General features: G+C 44.7%; 1 protein-coding gene across 1 annotated transcript in view; it reads left to right on the top strand.

The window, feature by feature from the left end:
* Positions 1–23,635, top strand: part of TG (thyroglobulin) — a 233,000-nt gene that overhangs the window by 52,998 nt on the left and 156,367 nt on the right. The window contains exons 12-19 of the mRNA XM_077271730.1: positions 441–556; positions 2,501–2,609; positions 2,695–2,895; positions 6,302–6,511; positions 6,972–7,126; positions 7,588–7,735; positions 19,923–20,138; positions 21,090–21,239. Coding sequence (XP_077127845.1) covers positions 441–556; positions 2,501–2,609; positions 2,695–2,895; positions 6,302–6,511; positions 6,972–7,126; positions 7,588–7,735; positions 19,923–20,138; positions 21,090–21,239 — 1,305 coding nt within the window. The remainder of the gene's footprint in view (positions 1–440; positions 557–2,500; positions 2,610–2,694; positions 2,896–6,301; positions 6,512–6,971; positions 7,127–7,587; positions 7,736–19,922; positions 20,139–21,089; positions 21,240–23,635) is intronic.

Raw genomic sequence — 23,635 nt, forward strand, 5'->3', positions numbered from 1 at the left:
CTTCCCCATTGACTTGCATTGGGTTTCGTGTTTCGGTCGATCCCCGACTTTTAGCGATAATCGGCCGACTGCACTCGACTCGACTCTGGACAAAATCGGGTTTCCCAAAACCCTACTCGATCTTAAAAAAATGAAAGTCGCTCAACCCTATCCAAAGGTCCAAGCGTGCTGCTGTAGGTCCAGTATGGATGAAGCATTCAACTTTATTCTCATGGGCAGTGTACACTTCTGCGAGTATTCAAAGGTCCACTGTATCACTCACATTTTCAAACAAAGGCAGACAGGAGAAGCCATCAGTGATAACATCGTGGGCTACAGTTTTCGATTGCTAGCAAACAGCATAGTAGTTGTCTTGATTTGCCAAGAAATGTCTTGTGTCTACGCCCCCAGATAAAGATGGGTTTGCCTAACTCAGGAATATAATATCTGAATCTCTGTAGGTCGGACTTCCTGCCAACAAGCTCAGATGAACTCTTTGATCGCCAGTTGGATGCCAAAGAAATTTTCTATTATGAAGACTGGTACATCCAATGTATTTATACCACACTGTACGGAGGTAATGTACCATGAAGTAATAATCCACGGTGTTGCGTCTTCATGAAAACTATACTATACTTCTATAATTATATCCAAAGCCAGAACTGTACACGTAATGTGAAGACAAGAACATCAAGGACAAGAAAAATGAGTCCTGTGTTTTAAGATCAGGCTGGCACAGCCAGAAAATGCCCCGTGCGAGGGAGTCACATGATGTGACTTTTGCACATTTTGAGTCCTGTTGTTTCTTTGTTTTGTCCTTTGGGTTCTTTGGTGACTGCAGATGCGTCCTTATTGTACATGCAGAATAAGTACAATTCAATGCCTTAGTGCCTCAAGATGACAGAATGTCTCAAATTAGGAAAATAATATGTCTAGTCAACTCCACATAAGAAAATTCCATTAATTTTGTGCATTGAGGGCCATTTTTGTGATAGATGCTAAATATAGGTACGGTAATAATAATTGAGATCATGTGTAGTTCCATTGAGCCGCAGTCTGTGTCACCATAATATAGGCTCCAAGCTTCCTCGATACTGGTATGGACACACTATAGAGGTTGATCATGCAGGTTGGTCCATTCCCCTTTACACCCAGGCGATGAGAGTGCAGCGCCCCAGAGTCCTGGTCGTTGCAGTAATGTCGCTCTGCCACTAAGGGGGGCGATGTTGCGTCTGATTGCACTAAAGGAGTTCACCTGACCAGGTAACACTCACACTACACTTCACACTCCGGCCACCAGGAGGGGTGGTCCTATCTAGTAGGCCACTCCTCACACTCTGGTAAAACTGGGGGTTGGACAGGAAGACAGAGAGAAGTAACTGGGAAGAGCTAGTGAGAGGACCTGTCAGGGATGGGATCCTGGCAGACTCCTAAGAGCAGAACTAACCAGTGAACAACGGGAATACAGTAAAGAGGAATTAGGACCAGAAGGAGTCGTGCTGTTAGACCGAGGCAACATCCTTCTGAGGCGCAAACAGTCGGTGGCCGGAACGCCGAGCAAGTAAGAGACTCTAAGTACTACTGCAAACCACGGCCGGACAGCCAATTACAGGTTGGCTGTCTCACTTAACACCTAAGCAGACAACGGAGGCAGCTGTGGGAGAGGGGCGACTCTAGGGTCCCGGAAGAACTCCAGGCCTACCCCGTCATACGGGTGCGTCCTACCATATCATCTGGGGGACGGAGAGAACGAACATCAGAGACAGACAGAAACAGTTGTGAGGACTATCCCGGGAGCTCAGCAGGGAAGAACTACAACACACAGCGCTAGAAGGTAGACACTGATTCCCACCTGTAAAGGGAACTCCTGATGTGCCTTTGGACCGGCCGGTCTCTGACAGCCCAGTTAACAGCGCTCTGGACTGAGGACTCTAAAACCTTCAGTAAAGAGGTAAAGAGACTGCAACCTGGTGTCCTCATTATTTACTGCACCGCACTACAACAACATCATCATCCCATACCTCCACCTTTATTGTGCGCCCCACGGCAGGGTCACGGACCAGGTCTAGCCACCGTGACAACCCCATCAGAGCAGAGACTCAGAGGCCCGGTACCGGGTACCCCTCGGCCCTGCGGCAGTGGGGGCGCTCCAAGAGCAATGGGGGACTCTCCTCTGTAGGGTGCCAAACTAGTGCCAAACATTAGCTCTTGTGTACTCTAATGGGGATATTTTGTTCTTTACTGTGTCCTCAACTTCAAACACATATGCTCTTCCTTACTTTTTCCTCTTGGCTTGTCAGATTCCAAGACTAGTAGGGTGAGATTAGCAGATTTAACCCTTTGCCATTGGAGCCTGGCTGTCATGACAAACCATGAGATCCTCACAATCACATCATGGTGTGGGGGAGGGATGAAAGGTGTCAGAACTATAAATGTTGTTGTCAAAGATGGCCATTTGCTCTTCAATGGTTAAACAGTGATGATTGGAAGTATCTTCAGTTTTATAAATCTTCTCTTTTAGACTGGACAATACGTTACTTTGCAAAAATCGGAGATGGAGTCCTGGTGTGTGAATCCAATCAGTGGCAAAGTTCTCCTAAAAGACTTTGGTGGCCCGGAGAACATCACATGTAAGTAGATTTGTTACGAAAACCTAATGGCGGACACTTCTAGCATGCACCTCCGGATGTGACTGGAGTATGGTTTCGTTGACAGGTCCAGGTTTTTGCACCATCAGTAAATCCAAAGGCAATTCTCTAGGTGAGCAGGTCATTGCCTCATGTGAAGATAATGGGAGCCCAACTCGGGAGCAATGCGATCCGAACAGGAATCAATGTGTCTGTGTCTTCATACACGGTGAAGAAGCTGCAGGGACAGAAGTGACCATGGATGGAAAGCCGGAATCCATCTGTCAGGGTATGGTGGTGCTTCTGGTTATGCCTCAACATCTTGACTTCTTGTTGGCTTTGTGTAGTGTACATATAAAATATGGCTGAAGAAAACGACATTCTCCGATAAACTTTTAAGAGGACACGGAAAAATGTTGTTGGTTTTAGCCACCGAGGGAAGAACAGTAAGCTGTTGAAGGATCCTGTATTGATCCTGAGTTACATCCTGTATTATACCCCAGAGCTGCACTCACTATTCTGCTGGTGCATTCACTGTGTACATACATTACATTACTGATCCCTGATTACTGATAAGTAATATAATGTGTGTACAGCAGAATAGTGAGTGCAGCTCTGGAGAATAAAACAGGATGTAACTCAGGATCAGTAATGTAATGTATGTGCACAGTGACTGCACCAGCAGAATAGTTAGTGCAGCTCTGGGGTATAATACAGGATGTAACTCAGGATCAGTAATGTAATGTATGTGCACAGTGACTGCACCAGCAGAATAGTGAGTGCAGCTCTGGGGTATAATACAGGATGTAACTCAGAATCAGTAATGTAATGTATGTACACAGTGACTGCGCCAGCAGAATAGTGAGTGCAGCTCTGGAGTATAATACAGGATGTAACTCAGGATCAGTAATATAATGTGTGTACACAGTGACTGCACCAGCAGAATAGTGAGTGCAGCTCTGGAGTATAATACAGGATGTAACTCAGGATCAGTAATGTAATGTATGCACACAGTGACTGCACCAGCAGAATAGTGAGTGCAGCTCTGGAGTATAATACAGGATGTAACTCAGGATCAGTAATATAATGTGTGTACACAGTGACTGCACCAGCAGAATAGTGAGTGCAGCTCTGGAGTATAATACAGGATGTAACTCAGGATCAGTAATGTAATGTATGTAGACAGTGACTGCACCAGCAGAATAGTGAGTGCAGCTCTGGAGTATAATACAGGATGTAACTCAGGATTACTAATGTAATGTATGTGCACAGTGACTGCACCAGCAGAATAGTGAGTGCAGCTCTGGGGTATAATACAGGATGTAACTCAGGATTACTAATGTAATGTATGTGCACAGTGACTGCACCAGCAGAATAGTGAGTGCAGCTCTGGGGTATAATACAGGATGTAACTCAGGATCAGTAATGTAATGTATGTACACAGTGACTGCACCAGCAGAATAGTGAGTGCAGCTCTGGGGTATAATACAGGATGTAACTCAGGATCAGTAATGTAATGTGTGTACACAGTGACTGCACCAGCAGAATAGTGAGTGCAGCTCTGGAGTATAATACAGGATGTAACTCAGGATCAGTAATATAATGTGTGTACACAGTGACTGCACCAGCAGAATAGTGAGTGCAGCTCTGGAGTATAATACAGGATGTAACTCAGGATCAGTAATGTAATGTATGCACACAGTGACTGCACCAGCAGAATAGTGAGTGCAGCTCTGGAGTATAATACAGGATGTAACTCAGGATCAGTAATATAATGTGTGTACACAGTGACTGCACCAGCAGAATAGTGAGTGCAGCTCTGGAGTATAATACAGGATGTAACTCAGGATCAGTAATGTAATGTATGTAGACAGTGACTGCACCAGCAGAATAGTGAGTGCAGCTCTGGAGTATAATACAGGATGTAACTCAGGATTACTAATGTAATGTATGTGCACAGTGACTGCACCAGCAGAATAGTGAGTGCAGCTCTGGGGTATAATACAGGATGTAACTCAGGATCAGTAATGTAATGTGTGTACACAGTGACTGCACCAGCAGAATAGTGAGTGCAGCTCTGGAGTATAATACAGGAGGTAACTCAGGATCAGTAATGTAATGTATGTACACTGTGACTGCACCAGCAGAATAGTGAGTGCAGCTCTGGAGTATAATACAGGAGGTAACTCAGGATCAGTAATGTAATGTATGTACACAGTGACTGCACCAGCAGAATAGTGAGTGCAGCTCTGGAGTATAATACAGGATGTAACTCAGGATCAGTAATGTAATGTATGTACACAGTGACTGCACCGGCAGAATAGTGAGTGCAGCTCTGGAGTATAATACAGGATGTAACTCAGGATCAGTAATGTGATGTATGTACACAGTGACTGCACCAGCAGAATAGAGAGTGCAGCTCTGGGGTATAATACAGGATGTAACTCAGGATCAGTAATGTAATGTATGTACACAGTGACTGCACCAGCAGAATAGTGAGTGCAGCTCTGGAGTATAATACAGGATGTAACTCAGGATTAGTAATGTAATGTATGTACACAGTGACTGCACCAGCAGAATAGTGAGTGCAGCTCTGGGGTATAATACAGGATGTAACTCAGGATCAGTACAGGATCAGTAATGTATGTACACAGTGACTGCATCAGCAGAATAGTGAGTGCAGCTCTGGAGTATAATACAGGATGTAACACAGGATCAGTAATGTAATATATGTACACAGTGACTGCTCCAGCAGAATAGTGAGCGCAGCTCTGGGGTATAATACAGGAGGTAACTCAGGATCAGTAATGTAATGTATGTACACAGTGACTGCACCAGCAGAATAGTGAGTGCAGCTCTGGGGTATAATACAGGAGGTAACTCAGGATCAGTAATGTAATGTATGTACACAGTGACTGCACCAGCAGAATAGTGAGTGCAGCTCTGGAGTATAATACAGGAGGTAACTCAGGATCAGTAAAGTAATGTATGTACACAGTGACTGCACCAGCAGAATAGTGAGTGCAGCTCTGGGGTATAATACAGGAGGTAACTCAGGATCAGTAATGTAATGTATGTACACAGTGACTGCACCAGCAGAATAGTGAGTGCAGCTCTGGGGTATAATACAGGAGGTAACTCAGGATCAGTAATGTAATGTATGTACACAGTGACTGCACCAGCAGAATAGTGAGTGCAGCTCTGGGGTATAATACAGGAGGTAACTCAGGATCAGTAATGTAATGTATGTACACAGTGACTGCACCAGCAGAATAGTGAGTGCAGCTCTGGGGTATAATACAGGATGTAACTCAGGATCAGTAATGTAATGTATGTACACAGTGACTGCACCAGCAGAATAGTGAGTGCAGCTCTGGGGTATAATACAGGATGTAACTCAGGATCAGTAATGTAATGTATGTACACAGTGACTGCACCAGCAGAATAGTGAGTGCAGCTCTGGGGTATAATACAGGATGTAACTCAGGATCAGTAATGTAATGTATGTACACAGTGACTGCACCAGCAGAATAGTGAGTGCAGCTCTGGGGTATAGTAGAGGTTGCAACTTAGGATCACGGTAACTGTGTCACAAAGGTTGTGCATCTTGTAGCCTGAATAAGACGGACAGATCTTTTTTCTTTTCCAGTTTGAATGATTTCTCTGCTAACGTAGAAATGTCTTCCCTCTGACAGCTCCGCTGTGTCCTCTTCCCTTTGGAGCACTGGATATCGAACATGGATCAGTTTTCTGTCAGGAAGTTTTGGAGTCGGGAGAGAAGTCACAGAAATGTCTCGTTATGTGTCACAAAGGTTACAGCAAAGTGTTCCCCAGTGCTGTATTCACATGTGATGCACAGTCTCAGCGTTGGACCTCTCAGCCTCCTCATATCCAGACCTGTCAAAGTGAGAGCCAGATACTAAGACAAACATTTCTTCATATACACTTCTTATCCTGCTCAGAGCTTTAATTTGCTCATATAAAGCTGTCTAGACATAGATGATCTGATAAAATCCAACCTACCTGTAGCCACCACTAGGGGGAGCTCAGGAGCTTACTGAATAGAGGCTTAGGTTTGCATTCAAAGGATAATCAGAATGCAGTAAGCTCCTGAGCTCCTCCTAGTGGTGGCTGTAGAAAACTAGCAACAGTTCTAACAGCTACAAAAAATAAGACTCTAGCAGAACTTTTTAATTGACCCTACAAGCTTCTAACCCAGCTACAAACAAAAAAAAAGTCAAGGTAGGATATATAGAATAGGGTTTTTTTTTGGAACAGTTATGCAGATGTTGTAGTGTCAAATTTGTCACACCTAACTTTTGTAGTCCAACTGTGCTGCCTATGGTTTGTTCATACCATCTACAGGGTTGGGGTCCTTCCAAACTCTCCAAACTCTGGCCTGGTTCCAGCTCTTGCTGCCTTCTGGTAAAATGTGCATGGATGACTACTCGGGGACCCTAGAAGCTTTTGAGGCTTTTATATTGGACGACCTGAAATCTCGGGGATTGTGTAACATTCGGGTAAGCACACCGTAGTTGTTTTTTTATGAGGGGGTGACTTATTTATATACTGTAAGCCAACTGTCCGAAACTTCCTGGGATTGTCCAGAATTTTTGGAAACAGTCAAACGAAATTTGCATCATTCTTGGCTGAAAAAAAAGGGAATGGAATTTTACCAAATTTCTCCCACAAACTGGAGGATCCAGGACGGAGTCAGGGTCAGGACTATATTGTGAATACTGCGTCTTCAGCACCTTTAAAGGCTCTGAAAAATTGGCAGAAAAATGTTGGTACTGACCTTCTGTTCTGGTGGAATCTTCCAAAGAACGAAATCCAATATCCTTTGGATTTTTATAGGATCTTTCTGAGTGTGGGGGTTAAACCAAATCTTCCTTCCCCCTTGGATGTTTTACGATGGTGGAGGGTGATGTCGTCTATGTATCGCCCACAATTGCCGATTATTGAAGATCTGTTTCTATAGAGCACCGGAGAAGAACGTGTAACGCTTTGTGATGACTTGGCCGCCCGCGTTACGTGTTTGTCCTCCAGCCGACTAGGAGTGAATATCACCTGGACGGCTCAGCTACGACAAATCCCAGAATCCTCTCTGCCCACTATACATGACATTGGTAGGTACTTGGATCGAGGTGAGCGCCGCTGAGGGGAGGATCCCTTTTTTAGGGCAAAACTGGTAATTGGGATCCCCATGAATGTCATAATTTTTAAAATTATGTTTCATTAAAAATGTTTCACCGTTAAACATTGATGTGGTTTGTGGTCATAACTCAACTGAGAAGAGCTCAGAAAAAGATATAAAACGTTTCAAACTCTCCCTTTAGAGTGTCAGAACACGCTCTCTGATAGATTCTCAGACTGTAGGATGAAGTCCATGAGGCAGGAGGCTCCTGGTAAAACAGGAGACCTTCAAGAGTCTCAAATCTCTCAGGTTCCGCTGAAATCTCCTGGAAAACTCTAAAAAGCTAGTTTGGGTGGCTTTGATGGGGCTTTCATAGGGTATGGTAGACTTTCGATGGAAGTTGGGAAGAGGTTGGGCAGGGTGCGGACTTCAAAAAGTGGAGTAGATATCTGGAAAAAAAATTGTACCGTAAGCCAGTTTGACGCTAGCAGAAGATGACAATGATGCATTATTATTGGTCGGAACAGGCAACCTTGGATACCCATTGCTTTATCTCTCATAGTCCAACTGGGAAAAAGCCAACCCAGGAAAACAACCAAGATGAGGGTATAACTTTACCTATAGTTTCCCCTCCATCAAGACTTCTATGCTTCTGGGACCTTTGTGCCTTTAGCTGGTCAAGTGGTTTCATGGACAAAGTCTAGTATGGGGGGGTACGTAGCCTTGAGACAGTATGAAGGGTACGTTACTGTAAAATGTCTCTAAATGTACCAAAAGGAATAAAATGGACTTGGGGGATTGAAGCATGGTCAGGCAGTCCAAAAGTCACAAAAGTGTGTCAGGCATATAGCAAAGTGGTAACAGGATGGAACCTAGGAATAGTCGGGAAGCCAAGATGAAGGTTTCATCAAAGCAAGAGTTCAGTTATAGCAGGGGCAGACACATCATTGGTGCAGGGGTCCAAGAGATAACGGGGCCACCTCCAGCTCCAAAGCAGGTGAATTTGTGCATTCTAATGAATTAATTGACTACAAAGTGCCCGTGTAGTGTTATTGCACAGGGGCCATCTCCTGTCCACTCTTCAGTTATAGCATGGCTGGGTATATGGGTCAATAGGGAGCGAGGCTAAAAAAAATTAATAAGAATAAGCTATCATGTGTACATGAGGAATAACAATATTGCTTGCCAGTAGATGACTTGTATTCTGCTTTTTCACCAGTTTTCTACTCTGCGGTCTTTATCTCTAATTTTCAGTTGTCGCTGAACTCTGGGTGGAGACTATCAGCTATGTTGTCTCCCATACACCGCACACACAGACATGAGGGATTCCTGATCTCCTGTTTCTAGGTAGCACATGTTCAGAAGCAGCAGCATCATGGATTAGATTATACAGCTGTACTGAGCAGTGTATCTGTGAATCCAGCTCTGGAGTAAGATAAGCACTTAGAAGATAAGGCACAGCAGGGTTGTGTGTTTCAACCTGTGTTGGTGCCTCACCCTGCTACTCACTCTGTTAAACGGGATCAGACGAGGACCCTAATTTATTTTTTGCTATGACCCTCCCTCACATCTATGTGTGTTCAGGGGTGTTGGTCCTACAAAAAAAACATGATATTAGACCAAACTGGTTGCTGAAGTATTATTCTCATCTGGGACATTTAGGATATTCCTTTGGATTAATTTCCTCTGCTGGGATGGACCACCATATATCTTAAAAACAGGGAGCCATTGTGCACCGCCCTCACCACGTCTGATCCATTTATATGGAAGTTCTGAAAATTATTACACTTGCTTGCTTGTCCATTTCCAGACCTCAAACCAAGAGGATGTAGAGGGCTGCGCATGCGCAATAATCTCTCAGTTCACAGGCGCATGTGTCTGGGCCCCATTCTTCCAGTAGATGCAGGTCCCAGATTTCAGACATTTATGCCTCATCCTGTGGGATTCCAGACTGGAATATCCCTTAAAAATGTCAATAGGTTTATTTGATTCCTGGAAAAAAAATACATTTGATAGAAAAACCCAAATATTTCACACATTTCCTTTCATGAAAACTGTTTTTTCTGCTGTGAATCCAACAGCATATTATTGCCACATTGAAAGGAAGCAGAGTATCCAGAGATTAGAGATTTATATTAAATTTCTACAAATTACTCAATTTCCGAACATAATTCTATCATTTCAAGCATCCGGGTTCATGTAAAGTGTAATCCTGGATTTAGTGGGATTAAGAATAGTACAGGGAGCGATCGGCTAATAGTCCTGCCGCCAAACTGCTACTTTTGTTGATCCCAGCTAATGATAATCTTACTCTACTACGTTAAAAAGGATTTGTTGCTTACCTTTAATATGTCTATTTTTACCTGCCGCTGTTCTCCTGAATCCGGCGACGTTTTTCTGTTCTTGCTGCGTCTCTCCGTTCCTGAGATATGGCCTTTTGCTTCCTTATATATAACATTTTTATTTTTAGCCAAGTGGGTGTGGTCCTTAACTCTTTATGGAAAATGTTTTATAGGACCACACCCACTTGCTTAAAAAGTCAAAATTTATATACAGGGAAGAGGAGGTCATATCTCAGGAATGGAGAGGAGTAAGAACAAAAGAAAATCATCGCCGGATTCAGGAGAACAGCGGCATTTACAAAAGGTAAAAAAAAAATATTGATAGCAAATTCTTTAAGTATCATTTATCGTATTTGTTATAGCTTTTTCTCCATGCAAATTCCACCCATAAGTACAAACCACACCCCACACAAACAATGCTACCAAAATACACAATGCGAGTAGAGCGCCACCTTATGAGCAGAGTCAGTATAATGCTTTCCTTTATACGGCCATAGAATTACCCTGTTTATGACACACGACATACTCGTAGATTTTTGGGCGCAAAGTCTTGGGCTTTAAACTTTCACTATTGTATAAGATTTAAAGCTCCTGTCTCTGCAAATCAGAAGGATCAAATCCTGTGTGTGACAAATGGGAACATTGAGGAGAAGACAGAAGCGGTTTATAATCTCTTCTGTCTTCTCTTTTCCAATGTTTGTTATAAATAGAGACAGCGACAACTTTGCCTCTATTGGACCCACTGATCACATGATTGCCAGAACTGCTGGGAGGTTTTATGTAAAAAAAAATTATATATTCTCATAGAATAGAATATCATTAAAAAGTTAATTTATTTCAGTTCTTCAATACAAAAAGTGAAACATATATATTATATAGAGTCATTACAACCAGAGTGATCTATTTCATGTGTTTATTTTTGTTAATGTTGATTGTGGCTTACAGCCAATGAAAACCCAAAAGTCATTATCTCAGTAAAGTAGAATACTTTATAACACCAGCTTGAAAAATTATTTTAAAATCCAAAATGTTGGCCTCCCGAAATTTATGTTCAGTAAATGCTCAATACTTGGTCGGGCTCCTTTTGCATCAATTACTGCATTAATGTGGCGTGGTATGGAGGCGATCAGCCTGTGGCACTGCTGAGGGGTTATGGAAGCCCAGGTTGCTTTGATAGCAGCCTTCAGCTCGTCTGCATTGTTGGGTCTGGTGTCTCTTATCTTCCTCTTGACAATACTCCGTAGATTCTCTATGGGGTTAAGATCAGGCAAGTTTGCTGCCAATGAAGCACAGTGATACTGTTGTGTGTAAACCAGATATTGGTACATTTGTGTTGTGAACTCTGTTCTCGAACTCCCTCCTGTGGTCAGGAATGGTATTTCTGTGAGTTCTGTCCGTGGGTTCCCTCTGGTGGCTGAAAGTGGAGCTGCTGGTCTTAAAGTGGCTTCCTCAGCTGCATCGTTTAAGTACTGGGCTGGTTCCTCTATTTAACTCTGCTCAGATCGTTACTTGATGCCAGCTGTCAATGTATCAGTACTGGTTCAGATCTCTCTTGGATCTCCTGATGACCTGTCTACTGCAACAGAAGCTAAGTCCCTGCTAAGCTCATTTTGTTGTTCATTTTTGTGCTGAATATATTTCTGAGTACCTGCTAAGTTCTGTCCAGCTGGCTATTATATGAAATTGTCTCGCTAGCTGGAAGCTCTGGGTTGCAGAGTGGCACCTACCGCATCGTGAGTCGGTGCGGTGGTTTTTTGCCCACTCTGCGTGGCTTTTCGTAGTTTTTGTGCTGACCGCAAAGATCCCTTTATCTATCTTCTGTCTATTTAGTCAGTCTGGCCTCCTTTGCTGAAACCTGTCTCATTCCTATGTTTGTGCCCTCCTCTTAACTCACAGTCAATATAAGTGGGGGGCTGCCCTTTTTCTTTGGGGAATTTCTCTGAGGCAAGGTGAGGCTATATTTCTCTTTAGGGGTAGTTACCTCTCAGGCTGTGAAGAGTCGTCTAGGCAGTTTGACTATCAGGTCATTTCAGGTGCTCCTAACCACCAGGTCCATAACAGTACAGCTGGCCAGAAAGTGTTAATGCATCTCAATAGAGGGATAAGAGAAGTTCTGAGACCATTTTTTTTTCTGCAGTGTGTTTTGCCTTTCTTTTCCCCTAAAACTCTGGGTGGTTCAGGACTCAGGTGTAGATATGGACATTCAAGGTCTGTCCTCTTGTGTGGATAATCTTACTGCAAGAGTACAAAGCATTCAGGATTATGTAGTTCAGAATCCTATGTTAGAGCCTAAAATCCCAATTCCTGATTTGTTTTCTGGGGATAGATCTAAGTTTCTGAATTTCAAGAATAATTGTAAACTGTTTCTTGCTCTGAAACCTCGCTCCTCTGGTGACCCTAGTCAGCAAGTAAAAATCATTATTTCCTTGTTGCGTGATGACCCTCAAGACTGGGCATTCTCCCTTGCGCCAGGAGATCCTGCATTGCTTAATGTAGATGCGTTTTTTCTGGCGCTTGGATTGCTCTATGACAAACCAAATTCTGTGGATCAGGCAGAAAAAATCTTGCTGGCTCTATGTCAGGGTCAGGATGAAGCGGAGGTATATTGTCAGAAGTTCAGAAAGTGGTCTGTGCTTACTCAATGGAATGAGTGTGCCCTAGCAGCAATTTTCAGAAAGGGTCTTTCTGAAGCCCTTAAGGATGTTATGGTGGGGTTCCCCACGCCTGCTGGTCTGAATGAATCAATGTCCTTGGCTATTCAGATCGATCGTCGTTTGCGGGAGCGGAAAGTTGTGCACCATATGGCGGTGTCCTCTGAGCAGAGGCCTGAGCCTATGCAATGTGATAGGACTTTGACCAGAGCTGAACGGCAAGAACACAGACGTCAGAATGGGCTGTGTTTTTACTGTGGTGACTCCACTCATGCTATCTCTGATTGTCCTAAGCGCACCAAGCGGGCCGCTAGGTCTGTCACCATTGGTACTATACAGCCTAAATTTCTTTTGTCCGTTACTTTGATTTGCTCTTTGACATCCTACTCTGTTATGGCGTTTGTGGATTCAGGCGCAGCCCTGAATTTGATGGACTTAGAGTATGTCAGGCGCTGTGGTTTTTTCTTGGAGCCCTTGCAGCATCCTATTCCATTAAGGGGAATTGATGCTACGCCTTTGGCCAAGAATAAGCCTCAGTACTGGACCCAGTTGACCATGTGCATGGCTCCTGCACATCGGGAGGATATTCGCTTTTTGGTGTTGCATAATTTGCATGATGTGGTCGTGTTGGGTTTGCCATGGCTACAGGTCCATAATCCAGTATTGGACTGGAAATCAATGTCTGTGTCCAGTTGGGGTTGTCAAGGGGCCCATGGTGATGTTCCAGCGTTGTCAATTTCTTCTTCCACTCCTTCTGAAGTACCTGAGTTTTTGTCGGATTACCAGGATGTATTTGATGAGCCCAAGTCCAGTGCCCTGCCTCCTCATAGGGATTGTGATTGTGCTATTAATTTAATTCCTGGTAGTAAGTTTCCTAAAGGCCGACTTTTCAATTTATCTGTGCCAGAACACGCCGCTATGCGGAGCTATATAAAGGAGTCCTTGGAGAAAGGGCATATTCGCCCGTCGTCATCACTGTTAGGAGCAGGGTTCTTTTTTGTGGCCAAGAAGGATGGTTCTCTGAGACCTTGTATAGATTACCGCCATCTTAATAAAATCACGGTCAAATTTCAGTACCCTTTGCCTCTATTGTCTGATTTGTTTGCTCGGATTAAGGGGGCTAGTTGGTTCACCAAGATAGATCTTCGAGGAGCGTATAATCTTGTGCGCATTAAGCGAGGCGATGAATGGAAAACCGCGTTTAATACGCCCGAGGGCCATTTTGAGTATCTGGTGATGCCATTCGGGCTTTCTAATGCGCCATCTGTATTCCAGTCCTTTATGCATGACATCTTCCGAAGGTATCTGGATAGATTTATGATAGTATATTTGGATGATATTTTGGTCTTTTCGGATGATTGGGAGTCTCATGTGAAGCAGGTCAGAATGGTGTTCCAGGTCCTTCGTGCTAATTCCTTGTTTGTGAGGGGGTCTAAGTGTCTCTTCGGAGTTCAGAAGGTTTCCTTTTTGGGTTTCATTTTTTTCCCCTTCTACTATCGAGATGGATCCAGTTAAAGTCCAGGCCATTTATGATTGGACTCAGCCTACATCTGTAAAGAGCCTTCAGAAATTCCTGGGCTTTGCGAATTTTTACCGTCGCTTTATCGCTAATTTTTCCAGTGTTGTCAAACCACTGACTGATTTGACCAAGAAAGGTGCGGATGTGTTGAATTGGTCCTCTGCGGCCGTTGAGGCGTTTCAGGAGCTGAAACGTCGTTTTTCTTCGGCCCCTGTGTTGTGTCAGCCAGATGTTTCGCTCCCTTTTCAGGTCGAGGTTGATGCTTCTGAGATTGGAGCAGGGGCTGTTTTGTCTCAGAGGAGTTCTGATGGCTCTGTGATGAAGCCATGTGCGTTCTTTTCTAGAAAGTTTTCACCTGCTGAGCGTAATTATGATGTGGGCAATCGAGAGTTGTTGGCCATGAAGTGGGCATTCGAGGAGTGGCGACATTGGCTTGAGGGCGCCAAGCATCGCGTGGTGGTCTTGACGGATCATAAGAATCTGACTTATCTCGAGTCTGCTAAGCGGTTGAACCCTAGACAGGCTCGATGGTCGCTGTTTTTCTCCCGTTTCGATTTCGTGGTTTCATACCTTCCGGGTTCTAAGAATGTGAAGGCTGATGCCCTTTCAAGGAGTTTTGTGCCTGATTCTCCGGGAGTTTTGGAGCCAGCTGGTATTCTCAAAGAGGGGATAATTTTGTCTGCCATCTCCCCTGATTTGCGGCGGGTTCTACAGGAGTTTCAGGCGGATAGACCTGACCGCTGTCCTGCAGAGAGACTGTTTGTCCCTGATAGATGGACTAGTAGGGTTATCTCGGAGGTTCATTGTTCGGTGTTGGCTGGTCATCCTGGAATTTTTGGTACCAGAGATTTGGTGGCTAGGTCCTTTTGGTGGCCTTCCTTGTCGCGGGATGTGCGTTCTTTTGTGCAGTCCTGTGGGACTTGTGCTCGGGCGAAGCCTTGCTGTTCTCGTGCCAGTGGGTTACTTTTGCCCTTGCCAGTCCCGAAGAGGCCCTGGACGCATGTTTCCATGGATTTTATTTCAGATCTCCCTGTCTCTCAAAGGAAGTCGGTCATCTGGGTAGTTTGTGATCGCTTTTCTAAGATGGTCCATTTGGTACCCTTGCCTAAGTTGCCTTCATCCTCTGATTTGGTCCCGTTGTTCTTCCAGCATGTGGTTCGTTTGCATGGCATTCCGGAGAACATTGTGTCGGACAGAGGTTCCCAGTTTGTTTCAAGTTTTTGGCGGTCCTTTTGTGCTAAGATGGGCATTGATTTGTCTTTTTCTTCGGCTTTCCATCCTCAGACAAATGGCCAAACTGAACGAACCAATCAGACTTTGGAGACCTATCTGAGATGTTTTGTTTCTGCTGATCAGGATGATTGGGTGACCTCCTTGCCATTGGCTGAGTTCGCCCTTAATAATCGGGCCTGTTCGGCTACTTTGGTTTCACCTTTTTATTGTAATTCTGGTTTCCATCCTCGTTTCTCTTCAGGGCAGGTTGAGCCTTCGGACTGTCGTGGTGTGGATTCCGTGGTGGACAGGTTGCAGCAAATTTGGACTCATGTAGTGGACAATTTGACATTGTCACAGGGGAAGGCTCAACGTTTCGCTAACCGCCGTCGCCGTGCTGGTCCTCGACTTCGTGTTGGGGATCTGGTTTGGTTGTCATCTCGTTTTGTTCCTATGAAGGTTTCTTCTCCTAAGTTTAAGCCTCGTTTTATTGGGCCTTATAAGATTTCTGAAATCCTCAATCCTGTGTCATTTCGTTTGGACCTTCCGGCTTCTTTTGCCATCCATAATGTGTTCCATAGGTCGTTGTTGCAGAGATATGTGGCGCCTATGGTTCCTTCCGTTGACCCTCCTGCTCCGGTGTTGGTCGAGGGAGAATTGGAGTATGTGGTGGAGAAGATTTTAGATTCTCGTATCTCGAGACGGAAACTTCAGTATCTGGTCAAATGGAAGGGCTATGGTCAGGAAGATAATTCCTGGGTTCTTGCCTCCGATGTCCATGCTGCCAATTTGGTTCGTGCCTTTCATTTGGCTCATCCTGATCGGCCGGGGGGTTCTGGTGAGGGTTTGGTGACCCCTCCTCAAGGGGGGGTACTGTTGTGAACTCTGTTCTCGAACTCCCTCCTGTGGTCAGGAATGGTATTTCTGTGAGTTCTGCCCGTGGGTTCCCTCTGGTGGCTGAAAGTGGAGCTGCTGGTCTGGAGGTGGCTTCCTCAGCTGCATCGTTTAAGTACTGGGCTGGTTCCTCTATTTAACTCTGCTCAGATCGTTACTTGATGCCAGCTGTCAATGTATCAGTACTGGTTCAGATCTCTCTTGGATCTCCTGATGACCTGTCTACTGCAACAGAAGCTAAGTCCCTGCTAAGCTCATTTTGTTGTTCATTTTTGTGCTGAATATATTTCTGAGTACCTGCTAAGTTCTGTCCAGCTGGCTATTATGAAATTGTCTCGCTAGCTGGAAGCTCTGGATTGCAGAGTGGCACCTACCGCACCGTGAGTCGGTGCGGTGGTTTTTTGCCCACTCTGCATGGCTTTTCGTAGTTTTTGTGCTGACCGCAAAGATCCCTTTATCTATCTTCTGTCTATTTAGTCAGTCTGGCCTCCTTTGCTGAAACCTGTCTCATTCCTATGTTTGTGCCCTCCTCTTAACTCACAGTCAATATATGTGGGGGGCTGCCCTTTTTCTTTGGGGAATTTCTCTGAGGCAAGGTGAGGCTATATTTCTCTTTAGGGGTAGTTACCTCTCAGGCTGTGAAGAGTCGTCTAGGCAGAGTCAGGCACGATCCACGGCTAATTCTAGTGTGTGTGATAATAGGATTAGTGTTGCGGTCAGCAGAGCTCCCACTTCCCAGAGCTCGCTCTATTTTTGCAGTTTGACTATCAGGTCATTTCAGGTGCTCCAAACCACCAGGTCCATAACACATTTGGCAGTGTGGACAGGTGCCAAGTCCTGCTGGAAAATGACATTTCCATCTTCAAAAAAGCTTGTCGGCAGAGGGAAGCATGAAGTGCTCTAAAATTTCCTGGTAGACGGCTGTGCTGACTTTGGTCTTGATAAAACACAGTGAACCTACACCAGCAGATGACATGGCTCCCCAAACCATCACTGATTGTGGAGACTTCACACTAGACCTCCAGCAGCTTGGATTGTGGCCTCTCCACTCTTCCTCCAGACTCCGGGACCTTCATTTTCAAATGAAATGCAAAATTGACTTCCATCTGAGAACAACACCTTGGACCACTGAGCAACAGTCCAGTTCTTTTTCTCCTTGAACCAGGTAAGATGCTTCTGGCGTTGTCTATTGGTCATGAGTGGCTGACACAAGGAATGCGACACTTGTAGCCCATGTCCTGGACACGTCTGTGTGTGGTGGCTCTTGAAGCAATGACTCCAGCAGTAGTCCACTCCTTGTGAATCTCCCCCAAATTTTTGAATGGCCTTTTCTTAACAATCCTTTCAAGGCCGCGGTTATCCCAGTTGCTTGTGCACCTTTTCCTACCACATTTTTTCCTTCCACTAAACTTTACAGTAATATGCTTGGATACAGCACTCTATGAACAGCCAGCTTCTTTAACAATGACCTTTTGTGGCTTCCCCTCCTTGTGGAGTGTGTCAGTGACGCCTTCTGGGCATCTGTCAAGTCAGCAGTCTTCCCCATGATTGTGGAGCTACTGAGACAGACTAAGGGACCTTTTTAGACACTTAGGAAGCCATTGCAGGTGTTGTCATTTGACAAGCGGTGGATACCGCATCCCATGTGGATACACACGTGCCTTACCGATTATCTACATAAGCCTACTTGCTTTATTGAAACCATCATCTACAGTATATCATTATCCAAACGGATGCCGACATATCCGGGTTACTTACTAACAGCGTGCACAAGAAGCTCTCAGTACAATAGTCTGTAACTGATGAAGGTCATAATAACAGAAACGTTTTGCTGTACTACAATACAGGAATGAATTAAAGTTCTTCTTCACAAGTTGAGTACCGGGTTTACATTACACATAATCATCAACATTAACAGAAATAAACATGTGAAATAGATCACTCTGTGTGTAATGGCTCTATATAATATGAGTGTCACTTTTTGTGTTGAAGAACTGAAATAAATTAACTTTTTGATGATATTCTAATTTTGTGAGAAGCACATATACTGTATATACAACACGAAAAAGGTTAGGGTTCTTAAACCACTATTGTGCAAAATCACTTAGGTGAAAAAAAAAATGATTAACAAAACCTCTGGCCCCAATTCATCATACAGTTTTTCCTAGAATTCTGGAATAAAACTGTTTGGAATGTTGCAATATTGTTGCGCACTATGTAATTGCAGAAATATTTTGTGACTTTTGGCATTTTTACCCTAATCGGGATTAGCTCTGCCAACTTTTTAAAAAGTGGTCTAAGCTCCTTGGTGAGGGAATGGCCAATAATTTCATCCTAATTCATACAAAAAAGTGTCCTAAATTACGACAGGAATGTGCTAGTAACATTTCATGTAGTGGCGCCTGGCATCAGAAAGGTGAACCAGATTCATGCAAGATGCCAGTACTGATGAATCAGGGACTACTTTTTTCAGAGCTCAATTTTTAGTGTTAGCTTTTAACTTTTTTATGTACATTTTTTTTCCATTTTAACTGATTAATTAGACAAATTTGTAGCATGATTTCAAACTATAAAGTCTCAAGTATTGACGTGTTGCTTCATTTTTTCAGGGGGAAAATGTAAGGGAAGTTTATTCAAAGACTATTCAAAGATTTTTTTTTTAGAAGATTTTTTTATCTATTTTTTTTCCACGTGTTGAGTTTGGAGAAGAATCTGCTCCGAAATCCACATAAAAAATAACTCTGGGTGATCATACCCTAAGACATGTCTGATCAATTAAGACCAAAACACTGGGGTTAAATGAAAATATTCTGATGGCCTGAAGCCACCACTAGGGGGAGCTATGTGCATCTGGATTTCTGAAGTTTTGTGGGTGTCAATGGGAGCAATATAAATGTAGGCAGCTCCCCCTAGTGACGACTCTTAGTAGACTTGGCAGCTGTTTGAACTCCCTACTTCTGTGTATAGGGAGAAATCTGTCAATCAGCATCTGAAGGGTGCATAAGTAAAAGACTGCTAACGTCAGCATGTCCATCACTGTTGACAGATTTCCTTTAAGAAAGATGTGTCAACAGGTCATAAGAGACCAGTGTTTGCTTTTATTTTATTCTCATTGCTCTCCCGAGTATTCCATTTTTTGTCTTTTTTAAATCTGCCATTCGCTTCCAGAGATATGGGCCTTTTTATTTAGTGCTTATTTTTATGGTCTTTACTAAAGGGGCGGGGCTGACAGGGTAATTATGCAGCGAAACCTACAGACACGCCCTAGAGGATCCTGTGAGCATTATTGTATATAAAAAGGTCCATATCTCTCCAACCATATGGCGGAATTGAAAAAAGAAAAAAGTGGACTACTCAGGGGAGTAGCAGGAATAAAACAATGGCAAGGACAGATGATAGATCATCTTTTATTACAACATTCTAGTTGCCTCCAGCCTCCACTAGGACGAGCTGAGTAACTAATATTGGCTCCATTGCTCACAATGTAACTTGCTGTGTTTTAATGGAAGGATTTCCTCATCCCACTACTAACATTTATCCTGTTTCTTTCCCCCCTAACAGAATCTGCAGTGGCTGCCGAGAACTTGGTTGGGCGCCTCTTATCTCTAGTCAGAACTGGCAATTACTCCTTGAATTTGGATTCCAAACTATTTGTGGCAGATCAGTCTGATTTCTTCCCTGATGATGGGGCCTCTCGTGTCACACTCGGCTGTGATAAGGGATTCCAGAAAGTGCTAAACTCCAGGACGGAGAAAATTGGGGATGTGGAAGGCTGCGGTACGAGTGCGGATGGAAATTCGTTATGTATAGCAAAGATTTCAGAATCCGATTATACAAAATGCGTTCTACTCTAGCCACAGCCGGAGCTGCATTCAGAACTGTACTGCTTTTAACTCTCAGCCTATGTGACCATACACCTATCGGCTGTTTAGTGCCTGTGCAGAGCGCCCGGAACTATGTTGCATTTTGGAAGCCATAGAAATCGATTCATTATTGTATTTGCACTTTTTTGCTACTTATGGTGTTTTTTAGTTGTTTTTCATATTCTCCTTATTTTTCTCCATTTTTTAAGCCTATATTATGTGTTTGACCTTGTGAGCTTTTTTCACTTCATCACTGTGGAAGTGTTTTTTATTTCCAAAAGTTTTGTGACTTTTTAAAAAGTTGTTACATTTTTGGGCAAAAGTTTAGCAAATTTTTTTTTAAAGTTGCCACTAGTGATGAGCGAGTACGCTCGTTATTCGAGTTTCTCCGAGCATGTTCGGGTGGCCTCCGAGTGTTTCTGCGTGCTCAGAAATTTAGTTTATGTCCACGCAGCTGCATGATTTGCGGCTGCTAGACAGCTTGAATACATGTGGGGATTCCCTAATAAACAGGCAATTCCTGCATGTGTTCAGGTTGCCTAACATCCTCAAGTCATGCATGCTCGGAGAAACTCGTCTAACGAGCACACTCGCTCATCATTAGTTGCAACTATTGAAAAATCAGTTCTGGTTACAAATACCTCATCTACAACATAAAAATCCAGACAAACAGGTATAAATAGACTTGAAAATAGACGAAACTTAAAAGAAGAATTGGCGCAAAACAAAAAAAACTGCTTCAAAACAAAAAAAATAAGACAAATATGGGTAGAAATGCAATATGTTTCAATATGTTTCTATGTTTTCTGTAGTTCTATGTAAAACCATATTACATGCTCTATAATGATGCTGTGTCTCTCCACAGTGATCTGTCCAGCTGGAAGTTACTCCAAGGATGGGGAGTGCACTCCTTGTCTTGTAGGATCTTATCAGGAAAATGCTGGGAAGAGCAAATGCCTGCGGTGCCCGCTGGGCACAACCACCCTCTACTCTGGAGCTTATAGCCACAGGCACTGTGAGTACAGCTCCCCACATTAGATGTCTATTATGGGATGGCTGTAAGGCCAAGGAGTTATAGCCACAGCCACTAGGAGTACAGCTCCTTACATTAGATGTATAGTATGGGATGGCTATAAGACCAAGTCATAGTCAAGACTGCCACGTCTTTTGTCAGTTCCCTGGGACCTGTCTCCTGGCTTCCATCTGACTTGGCAGCCATTTGGTCGGAATAGAGGAAGCCATTAGACCACCAAGGGGTCCCTGGGGACCCGGTGCCACCATTGCGCCTGGCAGCAGCATTGGCCACTGCAATCGCGTGTAGTGCCCGCTTTTCCTCTGTTTCTGACCAAGTCGCCGCTCCAGACTGACTAACCTGGCCCTCTGACATCCTGGTTGTGGGGGAACCCTGTAATGAGGCCTTATCTGGGTGCCCTACTTCTCCGGGGACAGCCCCACCTTCAATTGCATGCTCCCCCTCCACAGCTGTCTGCCACCTGTCTGTCCCCTCTGTGACAACCTCATAGGACAACTAGTTCCAGCATGCCTGCTTGTCACACTCTAAGGTATTATTACAGCTTGCTTGATTGATCTTCTCCCCCCCCTTCCTGAGGAGAGTGACAGAGTACCTCACCCACCCCCACATCCCCATCAGTAGGCATGGTATTGGCATTGACATCAACAGTGGTGGACATTACGCTGTTGTTTGGAGGATCAGGCCTTGGGGGTTTAGCGGCCACGTAGTGGGACACTAGCCACCCCAGGTCTTTCCCAAGCAAAACACTTCCTGGAATATTCGAGGTTATCCCCATCTCCCGCTTTCCCTTCCCGACGCCCCAGTCCAAATACACCTTGGTGATGTGCAGCGCCGGTTTGACTCCTCCAACCCCAAAGATAGCAAGAGTTTTCCCGAGTACCAATTCCTGTGAGTACACCACCTCAGTCCGCACAAGACTCATCTGTCCCTTACTCCCATGCCATGTCCTGGCCTATGGTGTAGGGCTGAAAATTTTCAAGGGACCTAGGACCTCCCCCGATCCACACACAAGAGTGAATGTTTTCTGGGACAGGGACGGGCCCTTCTGGTGCTGTAGACACATGGCTTTGAAGTGTCCCAGCTGTTTGAAGAGATGACATAGTCAGAGTTCCTCCATCGATGTGGAGAGGGAAACATGGGCATGTGCTCCCTTGTGTTTGGGGACAGGGACAGCAGGCACAGCGTTCGTTTAACTCTCTCCAGCCGGCAGGTTTCTTGGCCTCTGGAGTTCTGTTGGAGTACTTGTTGGCAAGTGTCGCTGTTGGAGATGCACCTTTGGCTTCCAGTCATGGAGATACTGCTGGAGGTCCTTTGGGCAGTTCCACAAAATCTGCTCAGCTGAGATGGGTTCCTTCAGCTGTTGGACGGTGGTGAGCTCCAATCACGTTGTCCATTGGTTGATTGCTTACTGTAGGGTCCGCATGTGATCAGTCCAGCTGTCTGCAAGACCCCGCTGCCTGCATACTTCAGAGCTTCTTCCGGTACGTCTCAGAGGTCAACTTTTACTGCCGGACCAGAGCCTGCTTGATATCCCCATACCTCAGGGTGATCTCACTGGGCAGATACCCAAAGATTTCCAGGGTCTTACACCTGAGGCGAGGAGATAAGAACTGGACCCACTGGTCCCCAGGCAGATGGTAATAATGACAAGTTTTTAAATGCCAGCAATAAAGTCCCCAAGTCTCCTCCTTAGTCCAGCAGGTGGAAGTCCTCTGCCCGTAACTTCAGGACCCGATTGTCAGGGGATTCGTGACTGGTTGGGCTCTGCGGCTGGAGATGGAGCATGAGCATTTGGCGCTGGTGCTTAAACTCGACTTGCTGGCAACATTCTGTTGCCAATGCCTTGCAAAGTTTGGCTGCTGCCATGAGGGACTCATAGGAGGCCTTGTCTCCTGCCTTGAGTCTGACAATGGCAATTTGCAGGAGGGTATCTGAGCCTGCCTGGGGCGACTGGCAAGTGGTGACCGGCCCACTGCAGGACTGACTGCCGGCGACTGGCTACTTGGAGAGCCTGGGCTGGGCTCCCCTTCTGCTTGAGCAACATAGTTTTTCACCTCCTACCCACCGTCCTTAGCATTGGCCATCTCCCCGGCTCTGACCATGGTGCCACTGCCCATCCTTGCAATCCTTCGTCACTGACACAGAGCTGCAACCTGATGCACCCACACACCTTATAGTATTTGTCTAGTGCTGAACTGATGTTAAGAGCTAAGCAGCAACAGCTACTGCTGATAGTCTTTATTGTCTGGAAATTTGGTTCCCACACTCTTACACTATTATCTTGATCCCACCGCTCAGCCAACATATGTGAAGGATGATATCGGAGAGATATCGCAGAATCCCACCACTGCCACCACATATGAAGGAAGCAGCACATC

This window comes from Ranitomeya variabilis, chromosome 6 (genome assembly GCF_051348905.1).
Source record: "Ranitomeya variabilis isolate aRanVar5 chromosome 6, aRanVar5.hap1, whole genome shotgun sequence".
In the NCBI taxonomy this organism is placed as follows: domain Eukaryota; kingdom Metazoa; phylum Chordata; class Amphibia; order Anura; family Dendrobatidae; genus Ranitomeya; species Ranitomeya variabilis.